The 27,862-nt window shown below is 36.9% G+C and overlaps 1 protein-coding gene across 2 annotated transcripts; it reads left to right on the forward strand.

The window, feature by feature from the left end:
* Window positions 1-10,546: 10,546 nt before the first annotated feature.
* LOC140146417 (lysyl oxidase homolog 2-like) lies at window positions 10,547-27,642 on the forward strand. 2 transcript variants are annotated; one of them, XM_072168261.1, is made up of 4 exons: window positions 10,547-10,749; window positions 13,415-13,765; window positions 14,300-14,647; window positions 15,837-16,487. In XM_072168261.1, exons 1-4 carry the CDS (start codon window positions 10,638-10,640, stop codon window positions 16,034-16,036), a joined length of 1,011 nt encoding a protein of 336 aa, XP_072024362.1. In that variant the 5' UTR covers window positions 10,547-10,637; the 3' UTR covers window positions 16,037-16,487. The 2 variants fall into 2 exon arrangements, with proteins under 2 accessions (XP_072024362.1, XP_072024361.1); XM_072168260.1 differs by lacking the exon at window positions 15,837-16,487 and adding an exon at window positions 26,894-27,642 and having other exon boundaries at window positions 10,599-10,749.
* The last annotated feature ends 220 nt before the right edge of the window (window positions 27,643-27,862 follow it).

Below are 27,862 nucleotides of genomic sequence, written 5' to 3' on the forward strand. Positions count from 1 at the left end.
ATTCCACTTACATAAATCTGTTAAGTATATTATGCTCTAATCTAAAACCACTTTCATTAAACTCCATAGTCTAATTAAATTATAGAACGGTATAAGCTTAATACGAAGATTTTCAATTGCGATTTTCTAGAAATGCGTGTTTTTCGAGATAGACCAGTAGGCCATGTGATGCATCGGACGATATATAACTGTGTTCTGGCAAGAACGTTTTGAACTTCAAAAACATGAATTTGAATTACCTTAGTTTATACCTTCACAACTACGTACGTGTTTACCAGACCCTCTGCCTTGGACTCAATAAAATGTACAAAGATACAGGTGAAAAAATCAGTCACGAAGTATCATATTAGATTGTGTGTGCCTTTAATATCACGCCAGGGCCCCGTCTCACAAAATATTAAGATCAATCTTACGATTGATCTACCGCACGTGATCCCCTAAAAAATATTAGTCTGTCTTTCTGTCTGTGTGTTTTTCTGTCTGTCTGTCTGGGTGTCTTTTTGTCTCTCTGTCTTTCTGTCTGTCTGGGTGTGTGTCTGTCTGGGTGTATTTCTGTCTGTCTTTCTGTCTGTCTGTTTGTGTTTATGTCTGTCTTTCTGTCGGTGTGTCCCTCTGTCTCTCTGGGTGGCTGTCTGTCTCTGTTTGTCGTCTTTCTGTCTGTGTGTCTTTCTGTGTGTCTTTCTGTCTGTTTTTCTGTCTGTCTTTCTTTCTGTTTTTTTTCTTTCTTTCTTTCTGTCTGCCTGTCTTTCTGTCTGTCTGTCTTTTTTTCTTTCTGTCTGTCTGTCTTTCTTTCTGTCTTTCTTTCTTTCTGTCTTTCTTTCTGTCTTTCTTTCTGACTTTCCTTCTGACTTTCTTTCTGTCTTTCTTTCTGTCTTTCTTTCTGTCTTTTTCTGTCTTTCTTTCGGTCTTTCTTTCTGTCTTTCTTTCTGTCTTTCTTTCTGTCTTTCTTTCTGTCTTTCTTTCTGTCTTTATTTTTGTCTTTCTGTCTGTCTTTCTTTCTTTCTTTCTCACTCGGGTCAGGGGCTATTTTAACGTGCCTCCTGGCACGTTCGTGCATAGAGATCCGTGCAGTGAGTATTCAAAATCCGTGCTTAAAATAAATAATTATACGCCATTAAGATTCAACACTGCGTTTTGGGCCAAAATAAAGTAAACTTTCTAACTTTTGCACGCTTTGCGCACACTGCTGGGTCATCAAATACCAGTCGTCACCTTCATTTTGAGCTAAAATAGTCTGGAATTAAACATTTTCGCGCGCTTCGCGCAAAAATGTCCCAGTAGAATCGACACAAATTATGCTCGTCCTCCCCTCTAAATGGTAATGCTTCAACATCTTATTATGTTCCGGTTTGAGGCCAGAATCATGACAATTGTCCAAATTTTTAAACCCATTTTAAAGAGCACATCGCTAAATCAACGCGCCAATCACCCTATTGATTAAAAATACAAGAACTGTTTTGAGGTATTTTGGGCTGCTCTTTGGACTAATAACCAGAGAGAGTGGCGTGTTATTGCTTACATAAAAGTGTAAAGCGTATGCATGAATTTGAATCGCCATTGTCAAAGTCACATTTGTACAATTATCGAGAAAATCGGTCCACGAATTAAAAAGTGTGCAGAAACAGGTTTCTAGCCTTGAGTTCAAGCCAAAAACAGTGAGGGCGTTGTTTACGGGCTTGTACCTGGAAAACGAGATGAAAAACTGCCCATGCATTGCAACATATTGTAAAACATTCATCAATTTGTAAACAACTGGTTATTAACAAATATTTGAGTATTGCCCAAAAGGCCTCCAAACGAGCGAAAAATGGCATGGTGCGCTCCATTTAGTATCAATTCACCACTTTCGCGTCGTGCTTTGCACGCATTTGCCCCGGTAAAGTAATTTTAGTCCATGAAGCAGGTCATTGGGGCGACTTGGAAATATTATTGTGCTCCACTTGGCCCAAAAGCAAGGGCGCAGCCTGCAATGGCATGTAGGCGATAATGAGACAAATTGATAACCCACCCCACCCCCGGCTCAATATCGGGACAAAATCGACCAAACATACAGTACAGTAAATCGTGACCTCTTCTTTTAAATATTCACCATAATTAGGGAAAACTTGGTGTGAAAAAAGGCTTAACAATGGCAAATGTGCCTTTTCTAAACCTATGCTCGAGCAATCCCCTTTTAAGACCATATAATTATAATTATTGAAAAAATGAAAGATTTTGTCAATGCGCAAAATTTACCCTCGTTATTGCCATATCAAAGTTTAGTATTACAATGTGGGAAGTTTCGAGCGCTTATCGCGTTATGAATTGTAGGGTATTAGCCTCCTCCACCACATGTGTTGATGGATTGTAAACATCCCCGCGGCTCCAAATACCAGGACAAAATTAACCAAAAGCTGTAATGTGCATCCTTTTTTGGCCAGGTTTTAGGCCACAATAATTATCCACATAATATTAAAATTGCAAATTTTCGCGCGCTTCGCCCGCACTCGTCCGGTAAGCTAATGTTAGTGGCGTATTAGCGGGTCAATTTGAAAATGTTGCCCCTCCCCACCTGGCTGGTCCGCCTAAAACTAGAAGTCTACGCGAGATCACAAATGTGGCTGGTCTGCCTAAAAGAAGTACGTTAGCTCACAAATGTGTCACCAAGATGAAAGACTTTAACGCGTGCTTTGTAAAAATATCGAGCACAGGCAGCGGAAGCGGGGGGGCTTCCCTAAACATCCTAATAAAAGAAAAATTAAAGCAATATTTGCCATGTGAATCTTCCCTTTTAGTCCGAAAAATACTTTTTGAACCGACAAATTGTACAATTTTGTACGCAGCCCCACAATGACGAACTTCACACCTTCAATGGGGGCTAAAATCAAACCGGCACAAAATATGCTTGTACCTCTCAATTTTAATGCTTCCGACACCACTGCTTGCCAACGTGCAGTGATTTTTTCACCTAAAATGGCCCCTGACTCGGGTTAAAAATAAACGGGAACATATTATCTGACAGTAAAAACTAACATGGACAAGAAATACAATTATGTCTCTTACTACTGGTACAATATCATGGCTTTAATTGCCTACTTAGTTAGCCTCTCAGCCACGCGCAATTGGGAAATGGTGTTCACTTTATGTTTGAAGTCGATTCTATGCCTTTTTTTGAAAAAAATGTGCCCAAAATGCCTTTTTCCGTGGACGCTCCCATTTTGGGGGTCAAAATTTGTTTTTAAGCATTCTCTGGTCAAATATGGTATATTTGGAGTCTATTTAAATGTTTTCAAGCATTACAAACCGATTCCGATAATTTTCAAATTCACAAATAGCTGCCGTGTTTCTAAAAATCCAAAATGTCGTCCAAAATGACCCTCTGAACCAAATTGTTGTAAATGTTTACACAATATATTCTTATGATTGTCATTATATTTGCACTATTTGGACACAAAGAGCATACTAACCTCATTTAAGAAAATCAAAATAGCTGCCATGTCCTTTTAATTTTAAGGCAAGAATGTTGTCAATTTGATCCAAAATGGCTGCCGCAAGCTTAAAATCAAAATGACGCCACTTATTAAGATAATTTAATGGATTATCGTTACATAATGAATGTGATATACGATCCTGGTGGGCCTTTTTTTGAAAAAAAAACGTGCCCAAAATGCTTTTTTGCGGGAGTGCTCCCATTTTGGGTGTCAAAATTCGTTTCTAAGCATTCTCTGGCCAAATATGGTATATTTGGTGTCTATTTATATGTTTTCGAGCATGGCAAATTCCGATAGTTTTTAAAATCAAAAGTGCTTATGCTCAAAAATCCAAAATGGGGCCTACAATGCAATATTTGTCCAAATTGAAATATGTCCCCATGTAGGTACATTTTTAACATGATTTTAGTACCTATTTGCATGGTGTGGGGTACAAAGATCACAATCAATCTATTTCCAAAATTCAAAATGGCTGCTGCATACCCAAAACTCAAAATGGCGGCCAAAACGTTGTAGTAATGTGGCCAAAAGAAAACAATATTCCACTGTCAGCTTTAGCGTCGACAATTATAATTATGTAGAAATGTGTTGGCAACAGTTTATGAAAGCTCAAAATGGTTGCTATTGGCTTGAAATCATACTAGTAATGTCCGCCACATAGCTCATAATGACTATTTGTACTAGTCTTAGATTATTAATACACAGATTGGAATTTTCCATGCCTTTGCCCTCTAAGCGTACTGGAATTCAGCTGACGCCGGCACTCTGGAAAGAGATGTTTTGTCACAAAGGTACATGTGTGTTTTTGCCTTCCGTCAGAACCAGAGTCAGTATTACAAGGAATCCAGGAGAACAGGAAGCTGTTCTCCTATCAAAGTGATAGGAGAACAAACACTCGCCTGGCTTTCCACTCAGTGTATTCTATTCCACCTGGAAACCAAGGGAGAACAGTGCCAGTGCATTGATTGGTCACCCCAGGTTAAATAATAAATAAATAAATAAATAAATAAATAAATAAATAAATAAATAAATAAATAAATAAATAAATAAATAAATAAATAAATAAATAAATAAATAAATAAATAAATAAATAAATAAATAAATTCTACTGCAACACATATACTTGTGTGGTAGCTGATGATACAAATGTACCTACATGGGGACATATTTCAATTTGGACAAATATTGCATTTTAGGCGCCATTTTGGATTTTTGAGCATAAGGCAGCTATTTTTTATTTTAAAAACTATCGAAATAGATTTTTCATGCTCGAAAACATATAAATAGATACCAAATATACCATATTTGGCAAGCGAATGATTAGAAACGAATTTTGACACCCAAAATGGGAGCACCCCCGGAAAAATGCATTTTGGGCACGTTTTTTTTCTTCAAAAAATAGGCCCACCAGGATCGTATATAGCATTTCATTATGTAAAGATAATCCATTAAATTATCTTAATAAGTGGCGTCATTTTGATTTTAAGCTTACGGCAGCCATTTTGGATTTTTAAATTGACAATATTCTTGCCTTGCTGAACAATTAAAATCAAAATAACACCAAAGTAACTGAAATGTAAAAGTGATCAATGACATAATAATGACATAATACAGCATTCTAGCTGTAATTTTTGATTTGCAAGCACATGGCAGCTATTTTGATTTTCTTAAATGAGGTTTAGTATGCTCGTTGTGTTCAAATAGTGCAAATATAATGATAATCATGAGAATAAATTGTGTAAACATTTATATTTATAACAGTTTGGTTCAGAGGGTCATTTTGGACGCCATTTTGGATTTTTGGATACACGGCAGCTATTTGTGATTTTGAAAATTATCCGAATCGGTTTGTAATGCTTGAAAACATATAAATAGACACCAAATACACCATATTTGACCAGAGAATACTTAAAAACTAATTTTGACCTCCAAAATGGGAGCACCCCCGGAAAAAGGCATTTTGGGCACATTTTTTTCAAAAAAGACCCACCGGGATCGTGTTCCTCGGCAAATTTTGGTCTAGAATCGACTTCAAACATAAAGTGAACACCATTTCCCAATTGCGCGTGGCTGAGGGGCTAACAAACTATAGTATTATGTAAAACTGTATAGGTACAAATTTTACAACTGCAGTGCATGCACACAGGCTATGTACAATGTACGTTAAGGGTACTTGCCCATCAGTTTTATTCAGGGGTGTGCTTGAAAAACGGCACAGCGCGTTAGTAAAAAGAATAAAAAATACTAAAATTTTCACCGGGGTTCGAACCACTGCCAATTGCACTATGAATGCTAAAGATGCCTACTGTGCCACGGTGACTGTGGTTAACATTCGGCGATTTTCAAAGATAAACATATCAACACGTTTCAAGTGTATTGAAAATCAGATTTTGGTAGGAATACGGTCATAGAAAGACATATGACTCTACTTGTCTGTATGTTTTTCATTTAATACAAATTCATTTTGATGAATTAAACTGGTACGACTGGTACGACTCTTAGGACTCGTTTTAAACGACGATTAATTTAGTAATAATTTAAAAAAAAAATTTTAATCCTGGTGTTAAAATTAAGCATCAAATTGTGTCTTTTAGTGTGATATTTTTTATTTTTATAGGCCTTGAGTTCGCCTGCTAGCTTTTTACGGAATTGTTTTTTAGCGTCTCAAACTAATATAGTTTGCTAAAGAAAGATATTTCCCACCTCTGTAACGCACATCGTGTGGGTCTATATATTATAGTTTTGTCAGAATTTCCGTTTTTATTTTACCCTTTTTCCCTTCATGCTCCGAAAATGTCAAACTCAGTACTTTTATCTCGTGAGCAACCAGCAGAAATAGTCGATATTTTCATTGTTGTCATCCAGGGCAATTTTCCATTGAAAAGCAAATATTGCCCGACCAGCGATTTAGTAGCCCAAATTCCCAATTGGGTTTTCTGGTAAATGAGGTGAATTTTAAAAATGTGCTCCCGTGATAGCCTGCAATTTCAATTTATATGGATTCCATGATTATGAAAACCATTTTGTCTGTCTGTTTGTTTGTTTACCTAGGTTAGTCCGTATTTTCTCTTAAAAGAGACGCACGCTTGAGGTCCATGGGAAAATCCACGGTCCAAACCTAGAAAAATTAGCGTGTTATTATACGGGATTTTAATCTTCTGTCCCTCCTATCCAGGTGAATTTTGTATGACCTACCCATCCCCCCTCGCCCACCATCGCGGGTTGCCATTTTCATTACACCCTTCAGACTTGTGTTCGGGTTTGTTTTTAATTTGACATGTAGGCGTATACCTAAATGTAATATCATGTACATGTAGGCCTATGGGGTGGGGTGGGTGCAGAGGTGTGTGAGGTGGGTAGTGGGGGTGTATGTAGGGAAACTTTGGGGTGGTAGGCCTACTCAACACACTTTAACCATGACTTCCAATGCAAGGCTTATTGTTGCCACAAATGTTTTTTTTTCCCTTAAGGTTATTTAATAGGTTTTTATAAACTTCCATGTTTAACCTGATATTGTTTTGGCTGCTTCATTAGGGCCTATGACTTTCGTTGGGTTTCCAAAAGCAGTTTCAAACAAACACAAACAAAAGGCACCATACCCAGTCACCTTCGTGACAGTAATGAAATACTACGTCAAGTATTAACATCCAAGTTATTCTGTTTTTAGGCAAGCAATTTTAAATAATTGCTTGAACAGGTTTTTGTTAAAAAACAAAAACCTGTTTAAGTTAACAATGATAATGAATGGTACTTATAAGGCAAAATCTCTGATGAGGAACTCAAAGCGCGTAAACCACGAAATTTACAAACAAATATAAAAACAATCAATTTATAAAGATTGGTTTTAAGCTGGCGTTTAAATAACGAAAGCCGGGCGTTACGAAGGTTATTTGGAAGTGTGTTCCAAAAAGTTTGCTTGATCATAAAACATACAGCGTAATATTATGTTTTGTAAAAGAAAGTTTTGTTAAAAATATTGCCCAATTGCATGTAAGATTGTCGGGCAAAGTTGTTTTGAGGAGAAGCAAATTTCAACACATTGGTCCGATGATCACGGTGATGATGAAATCAAATAATTAATCACTCACGTGATGAAAGATCCTCATCGTGCTATAAACATGATCAGTTAGTGGCGTAGCTGCCGGGGGGGGGGGGGCAATTGCCCGCCCCCTGGCAAAATTTGCCTATTTGGGCCCCCGCCCCCTAGTGCAAGGAAAAAAGAGGAAAAAGGAGGGAGAAAGAAGAAAAAAGAGAGGAGAGAGAGGGAGAGAGGGAGAAGGGGGCAGAGAGATGGAGAATCCATACGATATGCAATACCATACGATTATATTCAATAATCCTGGCAAAAATTTGTCTATTTGGGCCCCCGCCCCCCCCCCCCCCAAGTGCAGGGAAATTTGGTGGATTTGGGCCCCCGCCCCATACAGGCTAGCTTGCCCCCCTTGGAAAAAATCCCAGCTACGCCGCTGTGATCAGTTGGAGCGCTATTAGGCTTCGTTGCTATATTGAAGTTCTGACAACACTGTACCCATGCCGGTATTCCTATTAAACCAGGGATATCGATCCACAATGCTAGTATTAGCCTTAGATTTCACGCGTTGATTTTGAAAAATTGTCAGGCGGGAGTAAAAAATGGTGAAATCAAAACGGAAATGCTGACAAAACTATGATATATCGCTCACGGTGATGTGCGTTAGAAAGTTGGGAAAAATCCTTCATTAGCGAACTATATTACTTTGAAAAGCTAAAAGGTTGATAAAAAAAAAAGGCTCGCGGGCAGAGTTTAAGCCTATCAAAATCGAAAATCTTACACGAAATGACTGAATTTCACGCCTAAGTTTAACACTAGGATTTGAAAAAAAAATACAGTATCAAGCACTACAATTTGACCTGACATTTACTAAAAAAAAATGAAAATGATTGCTTTTTATTTGGCCGAGAAAATTAATTTTACACTGAAAAGGTGTAACTCAAAATTTAGCTCATTTCAACACCAAATTCGATCGTTTGTATTGCCTCATTAAATGACTGAGTGAGCCTTGCAGAACAAAAGAATCGGTTGTCCAGGTTGCTAACTGCATCCGTGTTGCATGTATACGTGCGCAATCGATACTCAATGATCCAGACAATAGCGTTTGAATATACCGCCCTTGTGTATGCACCTGCTTGACACATCTTGTCACTTGCGGGAAGATATACTATAGGCCTACCCTAATAGCTTACAATAGATACCCCACCGTAAATAGCTCTCTTCATTACCACGCTGCGCCAGCACATTACTCTTCGCCATACATACATTCTCCCAGCCACATTTCCCTAACATAATATGAAATTTAAAAGAAGAAGGAAATTTAACTAGGCAGAGGCGGGGCTCGAACCCACGCTGCACTGCGCCGCTATCACGTATACCATATGACCAGCGCCTTAGACCGCTCGACCACGAAGGACTTGATAGTGTCATCGTGAAAATTTAACCATATAATATTAATAAATCGCAACTTCATTACTACATCATATTTTGGAATTTTATCAGCTTAAAACATTAATGTGTATTATAATAAAGATAATATAATACAGAATTAATTTTCACTCAATTCCAAAAAAATGGCGTATATAAGATTGAAATAAATTCTCTACCTTCTATACTAGATCAATTGTGACGCAAGTTGTTATCAAAAATTGTTGTGATATGTAGATGTACAGTTAATATTCATAATCATATTCCATTACCTATCTGATGGTACAGTTTTTACACAGAAAACATTTATTTGAAAAACCTGCCACTCGGCTTTTTCCGGAAAGGTCACAGGGTCGCCGTGAGCTTTGCAATAATTACAATTAAAATTTTTCTTATTCTAACAGCAAGCGTTTCTAAAATGCAGTATGGCGAAATGTGGTGTACTGTGCCAGTATACGCGCAGTGTACGCACTTTTGAACCATATTTTGTTCAAAAATGATAGGAAGGGACTGTTTTTCAGCTAAAATGTTGGTTATCAGCAGATGCTTAATGATACCGGAAAGTGTTGCAGAAAGGTAAGCGTACTCTTTATTTATTCAAAATATCACATATCAATGAATTTAAATTGGAAATCCAAAAAGGAAATGTCAGGTCAAAATTCTCACCTTAGACTTATTGTGACATAAAACTAAACCAAATTTAGGCTCAAACAACGTCCAATTATTCCCATTGGTGTTTGCTACACGTGCATATAATAAATTATGATTTGGGTCTAATTTGAGAAGAGTTAATGACTCGAGTTTTAAAATACACCGAGTGATGTTTTTTGATCAAAAACATCGACAATTCAAGACTCTGTAAAAACAAATCAAGAATTATCTGGGATAGTTGCAACTAAGTATAATGAAAGTTATGATCTAAGCTACCAGATGCATCATTAATTTCCTTACTATGATATTTAGCTGTGGGAAAAGATTACTTTAATGTTTTGGCGGGATTATTTCCCGCCAAAAATTTCAACCAAAAAGAGCATGTAGCATTAACGCAAATACACGTAGGCTTCATCAACAAGATCAAAATAATACATTTTAAATTTAGTCAGCATATCACGTCTGTGTTCATTTACTGGGCTTAAATCAAGCGTAAACTTGACCTTGGCTATGAGATTTTACATATTAAATGAACCAAAACAATGTAAACAACACGACAGTGTTGCCAAAAACTAGGATTTCAATGATATATTGGGTGAAATATAAAAATTTAAAAACATATAAAATCAAATCACGAGACATTCTATGCCTCAACTGTTAATAGAAATCAAAATACAGGACAGAATACAAGATTAATTTTGTTTTTCTGGTTTAAAAAGAAAGGAAAAAGGGCTCTCAGATTAATCGCTTCTACATGTATGCAGAAGCAATGTGTTTGTTTCTTTGTTTTCTACGTGATACAAAACGGCCACTGTGATTCGCAACCTGCTTTTAAATACATTACAGTGTTAGAATGCATTACCTTCTTTCATTTAATGGTTGTAATAAAATTGGGCGTATTTGCCATCACTAGCTGCCGCACCTTAGCGGCAGCATAATGCATTACCTTCTTTCAACGCCTCAACACTGCGAAAGAATTGCTTTATTGTCATGAAACCCAAATGATTGTATAGCTATCTCCATTATTATATACTTGACTGCAAAACTGTCTTCATAACATGACCACCTGTATTGCGAACTTGGGCAAAATGTTGACATACGCCTATGTGTTGGCTATTGCCTGCTTTCCTACTGTTCTTTCACAATGGTGGTACACGACAACTCCAACAGGTAAATATGAAACTGTTGTTTTTAATCAGAAGCCGCAATGTACTCTTATAATGTACTCTTGTAATATGAAATCGTTTAATTACTTTAATTTCCAAAGCAATCTTCTTCTTCTTCCTTGTAAGTGCCTCCCTCTTATGTATGAGTATTATCTCACTGCGTACAGACAAGCTGTACTTATTTTTACTCTGGAACCTAGAGTAGATGAGTGTATTTTTGATGTACAATCAACAGTACCGGGATGATCCGCTGCTCTTTTCGAATAGCCTGTGACGTTCTTTAACGTACACACTACATTAATGTTAGAAAATATGCATGTACACGGGACGGGCAGCTTAAAGTGCCCTCCGAAACACTGAGCAAGTACAGTGAAGTGCCTTGCTCAAGGACACAAAGAGTGGCGGACCCGGGATTCGAACCCTTGACCCTTGGATTCACAGTCCTACGCCTTAACCGCTAGGCCACGCTCTCCTCTGCTAGAGGTATCGGCCATTCGTTGTGTTTATCAGGTCAACAGAACAATAACATGTCATTGAGACATTTAGTCCCCAACACAAATCCACGTTATATGTCAAAAATAGCCTATTATTAATAATTTTAGCCATTGCGGTTTATGCAGTACCCTTCCAGGCTAGTCTTGGCATTTCGTGAAGAAATATTTCATATTTAATGTCAAGTCTGTATATGAAATGCTAATCAGCATGAAACAACTTCAGCTTGTGGAGTTTCTTTCATTTTTCCTTATTCTTTCGGCCCAAAAAACATTTTGAGTGAAGAATAACAAGATTAAAATGTCACGGAAATCGTACATTATGGCTTTAAGGTGGTACTAACACCCCTTGATAAATTTGTGACTATTTTTTGCATTTTTCTCAAGAAATAATAACACACTGGTAACAAAAGTTATGGTTATTATAAGGGCAAGGAACCCAGTTACTACACTGGAATTTCAGTGACTCAAGACAAGCGGTGTGTTATTTATGATAAGAAAAGAAAAGAATAAGAAAAGAGGTACCGCTAGAATGTACCTATGAAATTTCAGAGAAGTACATGTAATTGGATACCTTGCCCCTGTAATATACATAACTTTTTTACCAGTGTATAGTTACTTTTTGAGAAAAATGCAAAATTAGTCGTCACAAAATTGATCAGGGGGTGTAGTAGGGTGGTAAGAGCCATACTTGTTCAGTTTTAGCTATTTAACTAAATAAATGCATATATCTTTATAATATTGATACATTGATCTTCAAGGAAATTAACCCGGTAAGCCAATAATCGTTTTTCATTTTAAACTTACATGAATACTGAAGTATATGGTCTAGCGCATACAAAAAAGCTACGAACATGCACAACGCCTAGACGTCAAGCCTCAGCACACTGAACAAGAATACTGTTTGGGCGCTCTACAGTTTATATGGCAAATTATTTACCATGACACTGTATTTGAAACAAAAATCTAATACTGGAACTTCTTTTTACAACTTTGCTACGTTACGTCTGAAACCACCAGACTTCATCAGGCAACTGACCCGCTGGACTGCTCACGTGATAGACGGCTAAGTGTCGTCTTGATAGCCCGGTCACATTACTGATATAAGTTATAAAGCGGAGATAATTTTAAAGTGGAGCGGTTAAAATATGACACTCTTCTTTTCCTCATAAACAATATTTCTTCTCATCTAAATATTGTGTTGATGGTACTTGATAAACGGTGCCCACTTTATCTAAATATGCAAGAAGCAAATCTTTCGACGATTCTAAACCGTCACATTTCAATGAAAATATAATACAATGTTGGTATATCTCAATTCCAGAGTATAATAATGGTTTCCTCTTTCAGATAATGCCACAAAGCTTTTTGGTGTAACAATCATTTTTGTTATTACATTGAAAGTTGGGAAAACCATGCCTATTGCTATTGGACCATATAAGCGCCAATCTGGCTTGAATTGTGTGTGTGTGTGTGGGGGGGGGGGTGTAGAGGGCGGGGGCAATCAACCGAAATTGACGAAAAGTGGCTGAAAAGAACAAAAAATGGGTAATTTTGTCCCCCTGTCTCCAACCCCCCGATTGACGCCCATGGGACCATTCGTTGATCGAGAAATGAACTGCCACCTTATCTTCGTATGGTTGTCACTTTATCGGACACATACGTACATAGTACATGACAAAAGCTCTTACAAACATTTTTTATGTCATATATAGAGTACCGAAGTGTGACGTCATAAAACCATAAAACCATGACCATATTTCAGTAGAACGTGATGAAAAACATCCACAGTCCAAATTTGGTGGGAATCGGATCATCAGGGCCCGAGATATGGCCGCATGAATACCTAATTAGCCCCATTGAAATCAGTTTAAATTGGCCTGGTTCATAACTGTTTGGAACCAGGCCAATTTTCACTGATTTCTATGAGGCTAATTAGGTATTCATGCGGCCATACCTTGGGCCCTCATTATCCGATTCCCACCAAATTTGGACTGTGGATGTTTGTCATCATGCTCCACCGATACATGGTATTCAAAACGCTGAAATGCAAAAAAAGTTTTCTGTGACGTCATCACTTCGGTACTCTATAGCTCGAATGTTGGTGAATAATTAAACGTCATGGTAGTAACTATGTTAACATTGTTCTGGTTTTTTTCCTTATTTTATTTCACGCAGTTCAATTTCAAGTTCGCCTAGTTGGTGGACCGTCTTCATCGGAAGGCCGTCTAGAGGTTCTCGTCAAAGATCAATGGGGTACAGTCTGTGATAGTAGATACAATCCTGGTTTTGGTTATATTCAAGGGGACCTAGTATGCAGGGAGCTTGGCTTTGACATAGCTATTGACGTCAAGAATAGCGACTCTTATGGAAGAAGCACTGGACCTGTCTGGTTGAGTTATATTTACTGCACTGGTGAAGAGGATTTTTTATGGCAATGTGACAACGACGTTAATTCGAAAGACTACTACGGTAGTAGTTACTGCGATCATTCTGAAGATGTAGCAATTCGATGTGCTTCGGTGAAAGGTAATCTCACGTAAGGTTTTTAACAAATGTATTGGTGTGCTTGGAGTTGGGTGGGGTGTGCTTGTATGGAGGGATGCTCTTAATATAAACTTGCGAGATATAAACTTGAGTCAGCACCAGTGAATTTTAGCACACTTTTACATAATTTCAGTACACCACAGAGTAATACGTATAATACGTATAATTATAAGAAGAGCTCCACAGGGAGATCCAAATTGATATAACATAACCACAAAGATGGAACCCATACAACATAGCCTACCGTGTATGTAGGGTATGTGGTGTGTGGGGTGTGGGTGGGGTGTGTGTGGGCGGTGTCATATCCCCAGCCCCAGCCCGATGCCACATAAACTAGACCCCACATCAAATTATTTCTCCTGAAGAACAATTGCTGAATAGTCCAGGCTATTGGACCTGTATACCGATGCGGCCCAAAGTAGTTCATCATTTGTCTGTGCTGATTCTTTCTAAATTCCTATTCTCATCATGCGATAAAAAAGTATACAATATTATTGTTTCAATATTAATATGCAGATGGTGAACCAATTGTCCGCTTATCCACAACCAATAGATATGATAAAGCTCCTCGCAACGTTGGCAACATTGAAGTGTTTTACAACGGGAAATTGGGTCACATATGTAGGGATGGTTCCTCTTGGGGTATTGATGAGGCCAATGTTGCCTGCAAAGAGCTTGGATTCGAACGGGCAACTAACACAGACGCCCCAGAAAGATACATAGAAAGCATATATCAGGCCGATTATATTATAGCAGAGATTGATTGTGATGGAACTGAAAGCCGTTTAGCAGAATGTGATATCGACTACTCGAGTAATTGCCGTTCCACCAATGTGGCAAGTGTGGCCTGCTCTAGCAAGAAAGGTAGGGGTGTGGATGGGTGGGGTTGTCGTTCATACTGCAGTTACTGTCCGGTTTCCTATACACAATACACGGTGCTCTTACCATTGACGCGTGACCTCTACAAACAGTGTATGTTATAGGTATATGGGCATTGCATAGTTAACATCACTGTGTGAAAAATAACCGGCCAATATTTTAACTATTCTCCAAACTTCTAGCAAATATATTTCTCTAACATGACCTAAAATTACAGCTAGGTTAGATGTTCAGAAGGGGTCGCACTTTCGTAGAATATGAGTGAGGGCAAAGCATAGCTAGCTCATAGCTAGCCAACTCCCCGTGTTAATTGAATGGAGATTTGACCGAAAATATTGAGCTATATTGGTAACGGACCGCTCCGTTCTGAAGGATGCCACAAAAACCGGTACAAGCTACATTTAAACTATTCTAAATAGGTTCTAGAAAATATAGTTTTGTAACATGTCCTAAATTTTTAGCTAATTTAGATGTTTGGAGAGGGTCGCACTTTTGTGTTTTAGGAAGGATATGTAAACGACAGATAACACCAAAAATATGAAGAAATTATTTCCAAACCGTGTTAAGTCAACAATCATTATGTTGCTCATTTTGAAGAATGCTGGTTAACAAAAAGCACGCCATTGTCTCATTTCGTGAACAAAGGTACACATACCATTGTTTCCTTTCGTTTCCTTTATAATCGGTTACCCAACTGAAGCTATAATACCAGCTTTATTGCGATGTCGCACATGTAAAACAGACACTTTAATAGCTTTTAATGGGGTTTCAGTCCTGCAAAGGTCGAGATGAATTCTAATGTAGACATGACTGCATCATGTATGTGTGCGTGTATGTGCCTGTATTATATAATAATGCGCAAACAGTATTATAACATTGAATCACAAAAATTATGGTACATGTTGGGATAAGCTATTGAAGTAGTTCAACAAAATATATTAGACGTGTTTTTCTCAATATATACACAAGAGTAATAATTATAAAAAAAAGTTATCGCCAAAATTAATAATTTAGACGTCAAAATAATTAGCAGTGTTATTATTATTATTATTATAGTTATTATTTTCATAATTATTATTATAAAATTAATAATTTCTCGTCAAAATATTTAGTAGTGTTATTATTATTATTATAGTTATTATTTTTATAATTATTATTATTATTATATTTACAGCTGGACTGTCTTCTGGAAAAGTTGCTGGTGTTACAATTGCCTGTCTACTTTCAATTACTATGTTCATAGTCATCGCGGTACTCATCTACGTCTCCAAGAAAAAGAAGTCAATCCCTCAACAACCAAACCAACAAGACGAAACTCAAGTAGTCTTTACCAATTCCCCAAGCAATATGCAGCAGCAGATGACAATGTCGTAGCTAAATGCCAGGGAGGAATGGTCAGCTACATATGCTGCAACATCCAACATAAACCAGCAAAAAGTAGTGCAACATAATGTAGCATATATTAAACACTATATGTGATGCGATCAAGCAAAATCAGTCGGAACTTGGAAATATTACATTTTCAGTTTCTTATAGGATAGTAAAATGCGTTTAAACAGCTGCATTTTACAAAAAAAAAACAACATTCAAATTGAACAACCAGTTCCAAAGATATGATCAATTAAAGAGTTTCCAAAACAACAGGAAACAAAAGGAAATATTACCTTTGTTTGGCTATATCTCAAAATCATCATTTCCGAGTTCCGACTGATTTTGCTTGATCGCATCACATATTTCGGGGTAGTTTGTACAGGGTGTCAAAAAAAAAGAGGCCCCTCATTGCGCCCTCTTTTTCTCCTATTTTAGAAAAGTTGATCAAGTACATGTTGGTATGCAAAGAAGCCTTTACCCGTTAGCTTTAATAAACCGAAACAATTATTTCAATCGGCTCATAACTTTTGAAGATCTGCCCATTTAAAGATATGTATCCGTTTTTGGCTACTTCAAATATTGAAAAGTGCATATACCATGCAGGAATATAAAACATTCCTTGATGATAACTTTATAAAATAACAACTTTATTTTAGGGAATGGGCTTTACCGGTGGGCTTATGGGTTATGGATTTTGTTAAGTGTCATTAATTTGGGCGAAATTGATGTGGGATGGGACTTCTTTTGCTATACTTGCAATTACTTATATTTATTTCTCTCGGGTATTTTATGCCTTTTTGTTTAATAACGTTTCTTACTTTCGTACTTTATTGTTTCTTGCTTTCCTTTCATTGACAACATAAGTCATTTCTCTTTTTGGAATAAAAGGTAGCCCTGAAAAGGGCTGTTTAGTTTGTTTTTGGTTCTTTTGAAGTGAGTTTACCCGGGGGAGTTTACTGTGCTGCTCTGCCCTCTACCTGGTTGACTCTTTGACGAATACAGGTTTCAGCCCAAGTCCTCATTGCATCAACTTGCATGGATACTTGCGAATATAGCAGTAACACGTTTGCAAAGATCTTGGATTTTGCCACAAATGAAGAAATCAAGTTGTGTGAGTTCTGGTGATCTTGCAGGCCACTCCACAGCATGACCCATCCCAACCACTCTGTATGCTATTCGTGGACAGAGTGAAAAATGGGTACTTGTCTTTAAAAGGGCATATCTTCAAAATTTGTGTGCCGATTGAAAAAATTGTTTTGGTTTATTAAAGCTACCAATTAAAGGTTTCTTTACATACCAAAATAAATTTGATCAACTTTTCAGAGACAGGCGAAAACGAGGGCGCAATGAGGGGCCTCTTTATTTTGGGACACCCTGTATATTATTTCACTCGGTATTTGTTTTGAAAACTAGCGCTTTGCTGCAATTGTGAAGGGTTTATTTCAATTTTTACACACAATAAAAGCATGTATACCAATACGCAAAATTTGGTTCGGTTGGGCTAGAATAACTGTTTTTTGTCACCCATGCGCTTAGGGGCCTGGCAGTTTCTTCGGAAGGGGGGGGGATGAGGTCTCAAATTTACAAAAAAGTCGGTGTCAATTTATGACCCCCCTCCACACCACCACCGATACACCTTACCCTTAAACAGACTAACATTGTATTGTAATCAGTCTTTTTTAATGAAATAAATCATCTTGTAACTAACTCCCTACAATTTGCCAAATTACAAGTCAATCAAACTGTCAATAGCCAAATAAACATTATTATTTTCTCATCCAAAAGAATGAGAAAATTTAAATTCTCACCATTTTGGCCGTTTCTCATCAAAACGTCCGTTTTCTCCTATCCAAAACTTCCCCAAGTGCTAGCATCTCCCGTGAATGCCAGCTTATGTGTACACACGTCGAGCGCGATGCTCCGTGCAGTATTACATGTTATGATCGGCGAGCGTAGTACACGCATTGTGAATCGCAATTTTCTTCGTTATACCTCATTTGTTTGGCTCGAAATTAAAAGGGGATAATGTGATCAGTGAAAAGAAACATTTAAATAGGAATCGATCCTGCAAATCACACATTATTGCTTTTTAAGTAATTTGCTCATAGAAATTAATTACAGGTCAAAATAAATCAATGGAACGGAACAAGTATAACGTATAAAGTCAAAATAACAATTTCTAATCACCCTCATAACCTAATTCACTAAGTAATTTTTTTTGCAGTTTTGAAAAAAGGTAAAATACTGAAAAATTATTGGTTTAGATGGTGTAATTTATTATTAATTTTTTTTTCGGATTTGTCGTATTTCTGGACCTTGGTGACTTACAAAAATATGCAGTTAAAGTTATAATTTGTCTTCATGTCATAGTCTTTTAATGATTTGGTGGACTTGTTTTATTTTCAACCATGAAAGAGGTCCAGAGATACTCCAAATCTGGAAAAAAAATTGAATTTTACTTATTTTTATTAAAAAAAAAAAAAAAAATTGAAAAAAAAAAAAAATGGTCAGGCCTTCATCTGAGGAGCGGGCGGTGGAGGACAAACAAACAACTTTTTTTTGGCCTAATGCTGGTGTTGTGTTGGTGGAGTTGAAATTAAACTAGGCCTATGTGCATAAGATGTACGTTATCAAACTAATAATAAAGACAACATCACTGATAGTGGTACAAGTCCTGGACTAAGTCATTGATATAAATTACTTAAAGTCACACTCACAGACTTAGGCAGAAAGTCAAAATTAAAAAGGTGTTATAAGGGGGCTCTATGGTAATAATGACTAATTCATTTTGTTACATGGTGGCAATTGTTATAAAGATTGAGTTGAGCAAAAAACCCTCAAAACCTCAAAAATTGACTTACACAATTAGTTTATGAGTGTGACGATATGCTAATTAGCTAATTAATATTCATAATTCAATGTTATACGTTGGTACATTTTCTCCTATTTCATATTTTTCCGAAAATGCATTTGCAAAATCAAAACTATACACCCCCTATACACCTGATCTATGTTATGAACCTATTATTGAGTTTGGATAGAAGTAACTGACTCTTGAGTATAATACAGAATGGTCACTTTTCGTATTCTTTTTGTCCTCACATACCGTATTGACCAAGCCCCCTAAGTATCTGGAATGTGGTTAAAACCACATAACTGCGAAAGAGCTTTAATCCGAGACCTCAACCAACTTTGTACCACTTTCACAACTTGAGCTACATGTTTTCAAAAATATTACGTCATCGCTAATTAAATATGTAAATTAATATGCATAAAAATATGAAACAGTACTATTTTTCTTTTGCTTTTTAGTTGCTGATAATATGAAGTTGTTATGATACATAGTTACTGATATGCAATATTAACTGGTATACCACCTTAATGTAGATTTACAGTAGTGGGCATGTGAAACTGAAGGTATATCATGATTAGAATATGATCGATGACGAGGCTTTGTCTTCAAGCAATCCCAAACCAAACTCCATCAATATCAATTTGATTGTCATACATAATCTTTCTTGTAATCTGCAAAGGAGGCTTTAAGGGGGTACTACACCCCTGCCCAATTGTGTGCCTATTTTTGCATTTTTCTCAAAAATTATGGCGCATTGGGGACAAGTAAGATATGTATATTATAGGGGCAAGGACTACAACTACTGCACTGGAAATTTTATTTCAGCACAGCCAACAGTTGTGAAGTTACAGTCAAAAATGAGGGAAAACCAATATTTGATCAATAAATCAATAACTACTTGCTTTGTGTTGCTGTATTTTCAAAACAGTAGTTGTAGTCCTTGCCCCTATAATATACATATCTTACTTGTCACCAATGTGCTATAATTTTTGAGAAAATTGCAAAAATAGGCGCAAAATTGGACAGGGGTGTAGTACCCCCTTGAAATTTCAGTGACTCAAGACAAGCGGTTCAGTATATATGACAGGAAATGAGGTACATTCTAGCGGTACCTCTTTTCTTATCATAAATAACAAACCACTTGTCTTGGGTCACTGAAATTCCAGTGTAGTAATTGTATTCCTTGCCCCTATAATATACATAACCTTTGTTACCACTGTGTTATTAGTTTTTGAGAAAAAGGCAAAAATATACATAAATTTATCGAGGGGTGTAGTACCCCCTTAAAACATAGGATCTATGCCTGAAATCTTACCCTGATGTAAAAGTGACATAGGTGATAGCGAAAAGTAACATTTTGTGGAAAACACATAAGAATATATTCTATATGGAAATCAAATATTATTGCTTGGGTTTAAGCCGCTGCGCCTTTGAAGCCAGGATACGCGATTTCGGCATACATTATTGTATAGCGAACTCCATGCTTTGTGTCCAATACAAAACTCCCAGCATGCAGCATATTCAACATGTTGGCGTACGTTTATATAATTGGCTATTGTTTGTTTTCCAACTGTGCTTTATACACAATTGAACATAATGCACAACGTCGACCAGTATTTTCGGTAAATTAGATAATTTTCAGGTAAGAGTTAGTACAGGCCCTGAGTGGGGACTCTGATACCTGTATGATAATCTAAGGTATCCCAACAATGCTCGCATAAAACTGTTATTTCTGCCCTCACAGATGGATTTATCAAGTCTTTGCCATTCTAAATATGTATACATTTATATACTTTAGACAAACATTATTTAGCAGTTATGAGACCCAAAAGTTTTCATAATTCCAGAGTTAAGGACCAATCTTAATTACATTAAAATTAAAGTAAACCGCTTGAATTATGCGATGGAAAGGAAATAACGGTTTTGTTGCCGGGTTTTGTTGTACCTCGTTTGTTCGGATCGAAATTAAAGGACATACTGCACTTACTGTCCGTTTTCCTATACACAATACACAGTGCTCTCACCATTGACACGCGACCTTTACAAATAATGTACGTTAGAAGTATATGCATTTGCCTAGATAACATCACTGTGTGAAAAATAACCGGCCAATATTTAAAGAATTCTCCAAACTTCTAGCAAATATATTTCTCTAACATTACCTAAAATTACAGCTAGGTTAGATGTTCAGAAATAGTCGCACTTTCGTAAAATATGAGTTAGTTGCTGATAATATGAAGTTATTATGATACATAGTTACTGATATGCAATATTAACTGGTATACCACCTTAATGTAGATTTACAGTAGTGGGCATGTGAAACTGAAGGTATATCATGATATAGACAATTTAGAATATGATCGATGACGAGGCTTTGTCTTCAAGCAATCCCAAACCAAACTCCCATCATTATCCATTTGATTGTCATACATACTCTTTCTTGTAATCTGCACAGGAGGCTTTAAGGGGGTACTACACCCTTGTGGTAATTGTTTTACTATTTTTGCATTTTTCTCAATAAATAACAACACACTGGCAGCAAAAGCTATGTACGAGGGGGTATCCAAAAGTTTTTGACATCACCCAGAAGCAAAGGAGCTATATCGATGAAATTTTGTCAGTGTAATTACTGGTCCTTATGTACATTATGGTCCAAAAATGGTCTCATAAGTATGTTTACTTTTTTACAGGTGGCGCCAGATGGGCAGTAGGCGCATAACCTTAAAATGGTGAAAATTGAGGCACGCAGCGTGATTAAGTTCCTGCATTTTAAGGGTTAGGCCTACAATGCTCAGAAAATCTATGATGAAATGAAAGCTATCTGCAGTGGTGATTGCCCATCATATGGCACTGTTGCTTTTTGAAAAAGAAATTTCCAAACTGGCCACATGTCCCTCACAGATGAGCCAAGAAGTGGACGTCCATCACTTTCGGATGATGCGGCCACAGTGAAAAAATTCAAGAAAGTGGAGGATCTTATCATGAAAAGATTATGCGCCTACTGCCCATCTAGCGCCACCTGTAAAAAAAGTAAACATACTTATGAGACCATTTTTGGACCGTAATGCACATAAGGACCAGTCATTACACTGACAAAATTTCATCGATATAGCTCCTTTGCTTCTGGATGATGTCAAAAACTTTTGGATACCCCCTCGTATATTATAGGGGCAAGGAATTCAATTACTTCACTGACATTTCAGTGACTCAAGACAAGCGGTTCAGTATATATGACAGGGAATGGGGTACATTCTAGCGGTACCTCTTTTCTTATCATAAATAACAAACCAGTTGTCTTGGGTCACTGAAATTCCAGTGTAGTAATTGGATTCCTTGCCCCTATAATATACATAACCTTTGTTAACACTGTGTTATTAGTGTTTGAGAAAAAGGCAAAAATAGACATAGATTTATCGAGGGGTGTAGTACCCCCTTAAGCCGCTGCGCCTTTGAAGCCAGGATCCGGGGCCAGGATACGCGATTTCGGCATACATCATTGTATAGCGGACTCCATGCTTTGTGTCCAATACAAAACTCCCAGCATGCAGCATTTTCAACATGTTGGCGTACGTTTATATAACTGGCTATCGTTTGTTTTCCAACTGTGCTTTATACACAATTGAACATAATGCACAACGTCGACCAGTATTTTCGGTAAATTAGATAATTTTCAGGTAAGAGTTAGTACAGGCCCTGAGTGGGGACTCTGATACCTGTATGATAATCTAAGGTATCCCAACAATGCTCGCATAAAACTGTTATTTTTGCCCACACAGATGGATTTATCAAGTCTTTGCCATTCTAAATATGTATACATTTATATACTTTAGACAAACATTATTTAGCAGTTATGAGACCCATAAGTTTTCATAATTCCAGAGTTAAGGACCAACCTTAATTACATTAAAATTAAAGTAAACCGCATGAATTATGCGATGGAAAGGAAATAACGGTTTTGTTGCCGGGTTTTGTTGTACCTCGTTTGTTCGGATCGAAATTAAAGGAGACATAATGTGATAGTGAAAACTAGCATATAGTGGATAAAAGTTCCTTTAAAAAGGAACAGGGCGAGCAAATGAGGAAGTGTCAAGATAAAGATGTAGTTATTTTATTGTTTGAACTGTTTCTATAATTCGCATCGATCATAATGAGTATGTTTTTACGTACCTCAAATGACAAGGACTACGTACTGTACTTAGCCCATGATCTTGCAATGAACTGTACTCAGTGTATGGACAGTGTAGCCTATTTTGTCTAATCATCATTGTTTGACTATTTAACTCTGACCATTATGATTAAAACAGGCTTTCAGATTGGTGAGCTATTGTATGCCAAGTGATAAGACCGGGCACGTATAATAATTAAAAAAAAACCACTGGATAATTCATGACAGCCTATTTACTGGCAAAAGGTGGGCCAAATAAATCTTAGTTGATTCTTGAATACAATTTAAGCAGGCACCTTGAGGCAGAATTTGAATACATATTATCCTGTAACGTTTACTTAGCCTAACAGTCAATGAACGTTCATTGTTAGCATAATAAGTAGCTTTGGGTATCCTATGTTATGAAAAAAAGTGTTTACAAACGAATAACATATGTTATACAGATAAGTTAGAGCCCTGTTCAAAGGTGCAGTGGATAGAATAGTAATGACATCCATGGTATATCTAGTCCCAACCAATTTGGTTTCAGACAAAACCGTTCCACCTGCATGGCTATGAATGATTTATACTGTGCACCAAAATTACCCAATATCTAGATAATAGTTTGCATTTTCTAGACCTTAGCAAAGCCTTCGATACACTTAACCATGAAATTCTCTTGAATAAATTCGACACTAATAATTTGATACACAGCTGTCTTAATAACAGAAAACAATATGTTTTTTTTTCAATCAGATTTCCTCTGATATGACATCCATCACATGTGGTGTACCACAGGGATCGATACTGGACCCACTTTTATTTTATAATTTGTATTAATGACAGCCCTCTTTGTTCCAACAATGCGTGACTACGTCATATTTGCCGATGACACCAACATTCCTTTTTCACATAAAGATCAAAACTCCCTTGAAACTCTAGTTAACGATGAAATGATAACCATTTCGAATTGGTTTAAACTAAATAAAGTTTCCTTAAATATCAAAAGAACTAATTTCATGATTTGCAAAAATAAATACAGTAATATTCATAACAAAGATATTAAAACCCTCATAGATAATCATATTTCAACAAAGTTCGCACAACTAAATTTCTGGGCATATTAATTCATGGAAATATCACACTTTCAATGTCTCCATAATGGTTTTGTAAATATAATGGTATTATCCGTAAGGTTCGCCCCTATCTACCCCAGGAATCATTACACACACTTTATAACACATTTGCTCTTCACTACTTATCCTGCTGCAATATTATCTGGGCTGATCAGTACAAACAGAGAAACACCTTTTTTGCTATGAAATTAATTTTCTCGTTTAAATATAAAGCAAATATATTTATTCGTTTAGTAATGTCAGTTAAAAACACAGTGCTTGGATATAAAAAATCACTATTGAATAAAATACGTCGTGCAAATACGTCATTAGGCCTATGTGAAACAGGCGCGCAAATACGTCTCTATGTGAAATGGACAAAACAGCAATTTATTGTGCAATGACAAAGGCGCGCAAATACGTCACTATGTTAAATGGCACATTTTTCCAATTGCAAAAGAGCAAAATAGATCAATCTTTGTAAAGGAAAAAATCAAAGTGGACCTATATGCGAGCACGTGCACATTAGGACGATAATACATCGGGAATACGGCACCAAGTATTAATAATTAATACCATTAGATTTCAGGGCATATATTTATATTTAAGGGGTACAAGTTCAACACAAGTTTTGAATAATAATTTATGGGTATTTTTGAATTAAAAAGTTCAATGTATAATTTAATGAATTTTAAGATTGGTTCAAGGGTCAGTAGTGGTGTAACTTAAGTGATTACAAATTATTAATTAATTTGTTCTTCAAAATACATAAAAACCACATAATTTTACATTGAAAATCACAATTAGATTACCAAAAAATTCATTGCACTTACTGAAGCAGAATCCAGTTGAATACACCAAACAGAGATTAAAATTATATTTTTATATCTCACAAATTCACAAAACTAACCTATCTACACAGCCCTGGCAACACTCCAAACCAAACTCTCTTATGTGCATATACAGATCCAGAGGAGGCTTAAAGGCATTCCTACAATGCACTATGATTGGGAAATTTGACCAATATAACCTAATTTTAGAGGCAAAGGCCCCATTGCCACACACACAAAATGGTCATTTTAAAACTGCAGCCAACGAGCTAATAGTTGAGACTTAGGACTGATATTTGATTTTCTTACAGGAAACATTCATATTGTCCCACTGCATTAATTTGATTCCTAAGTCTCGATGTTTTCAATGTTAAATAATAGGATGAAAACATCTGATATTTGCACACAATCCCAATGCAAAGTATGGTCAACTTGCCACATGTGTACAAAAACCAGACATACCAAGGTCAGAAACCCCATTGGGCCATGGGAATGTCTTTAAACATCCTCTGATACAGATCCATCCTACTCAGGCACCCCACACTTCAGCACAACCCATCATCTTTCTCCACACAATCATCACATCCAGATTATAGGTCTTCCAAACACACACACACACACCCCCACCCACCCACAAAATTCAACACAAACAATACTGAATAACAGGATAGTGCACATATGTTGGACCAGCCAATTTGTAAAAAATCAAATATGATAACACGATTTTAACAAGCTGCTACAACAATGAAAGACACTTTTAATAGATTCCCCCAACTTAGCCAACAGAATTCATTAAAAAGTTCAGAAGATCTAGATAATGTTCCGCCTGTATACAGTTGAGGCCCTAAGTAATTCATAATGGTTTATTTGATGTCATTAGACACCAAGTAAAGTGACTTATTGTGGTATAGACGAATCCAATTTCACGCATTCCTACACCTCAATGGCAGCCATAACTGTTTCCCCCTTAGTCTATTCCACCTAAAATGTGAAATGATTGGTGGGGATATCAAACTGCATTCAATCACCCGTTTTACACGTAGACAAAAGAATGATGAAAATTTTCAACACAATACAATTCAACATTGTTTTTTAAGGGGATTTAATTCACCCAATTGGGCAGTAACAACACCAGTTTGGTGCAGACGGGACCCAGTAAATTCTGACCATCACTTGGCTCGATGGATTCGTCTATATCTATCTGTTCTGTTTCTTTTTAAGTTCTTATTCTCTTAAAGTATACAATGCCATTTATTTCAATCGATCATTATGCAGATGATGAACCACTTGTCCGCTTAACTAGCTATCCACGCAACTTTGGCACCATTGAAGTGTATTACAACGGGACATTGGGTTACATTTGTTGTCACGGTTCTTCTTGGGGTATTGATGAGGCTAACGTTGCCTGCAAGGAGCTTGGATTCGAACGGGCAACTAAAGCAGAATTCCCGGAAAGCGTGGGCAACATTATATTTCATGATCCCAATTATATTATAATAAAGATTGATTGTGATGGAACTGAGGACCGTTTAGCCGAATGTGATATCCACTACTTGGAGGATAAAGACAGTTACTACGTCGAGAGATATTGCCGTTACTCAAATAATGTGGCCAGTGTGACTTGCACTTACCAGAAAGGTAGGGGTGTAGATGGATGTAGTACGAGAGAGCGAGGCGGTTGGGGGTCTATGTGTGCGAATATGTAGTGAGCAGCATACATTACATTCACCAATGGCAATATTGCTTTAAAAAGTGTTGGGATCAATTGTTGAAGTATTTCAATAAAATAAATTAGAATTAGACGTATTTGTCTCAATATATACTCAAGAGAGTTTATTTGAAAACATTAATTTACTGCTCATCAAACTTTTACAGTGCTATCATTAAAATGATATTTAATCATTATTATCTTTACAGCTGGATTGTCTTCTGGAAAAGTTGCTGGTGTTACAATTGCCTGTATACTTACAATTACTATGTTCATAGTCATCGCGGTACTCATCTACGTCTCCAAGAAAAAGAAGTCAATCCCTCAACAACCAAACCAACAAGACGAAACTCAAGAAGTCATCACCAATTCCCCAAGCAATGTGCAGCAACAGCAGCAGATGACAATGGCATAGCGGAACACCAGGTGGCAGATGGGTCGTCTGCCATGCTCCGGGGCCATGCTATGGCCAAGTCTGAATGTGCCACAGCAACCAACATAAAACCAGCGAAAAGAAGGGCAACATAATGAATCTTATCAAGTCCAGACTAAGGCCTGATACCGATGAACATGACTAGCTTTCAATCTTGAGGGGGCGACTGCGAGTCCTCGCCTGGACTCTAACTTTGAAAAAAAAGTTTGTTTGATATCATGTCTAGACTAGGACCTGATACCGAATGATGAAACCTAACTAGATTTCAATCATGAGGATGGTGCTTTTGAGTCCTCTCCTGGACTCAAATTTGATAACGAGTCCTGACTAGGACCCGATACAAAATGACGTTTCTCACTGAAAACATCGCTATGTATCATCTGTTGCACTCTCATTGGTCGGTAAACCGGGATGCCTGATTGGGTAGTTAGATTGGCCAACTGCCCAATCGCGGAGCTCGCTAAATTGGTCAATCAGAGCCGATACTGTTTCTCCCGCCGTTTCCCGTTTATCTACGTAGAATCAGCTAACATCTTAGCATCATTTTCAATGGTTGGCTTACCATTCATATATAAAACCTTTTACGCTGTGGTTTAATTGCTACGACATTCAGAACTTTGAATACGGTATCTTAAGTTCAAAACGCTCTTAACAAAATAGAGGAACTTATACTTAGTGTGTAAACACAACATCACTTTAATACATTTTTATACTAAAAACACTACAAATGATCTCATTATAAGTA

This window comes from Amphiura filiformis, chromosome 2 (assembly GCF_039555335.1).
Source record: "Amphiura filiformis chromosome 2, Afil_fr2py, whole genome shotgun sequence".
Taxonomy (NCBI): Eukaryota; Metazoa; Echinodermata; class Ophiuroidea; order Amphilepidida; family Amphiuridae; genus Amphiura; species Amphiura filiformis.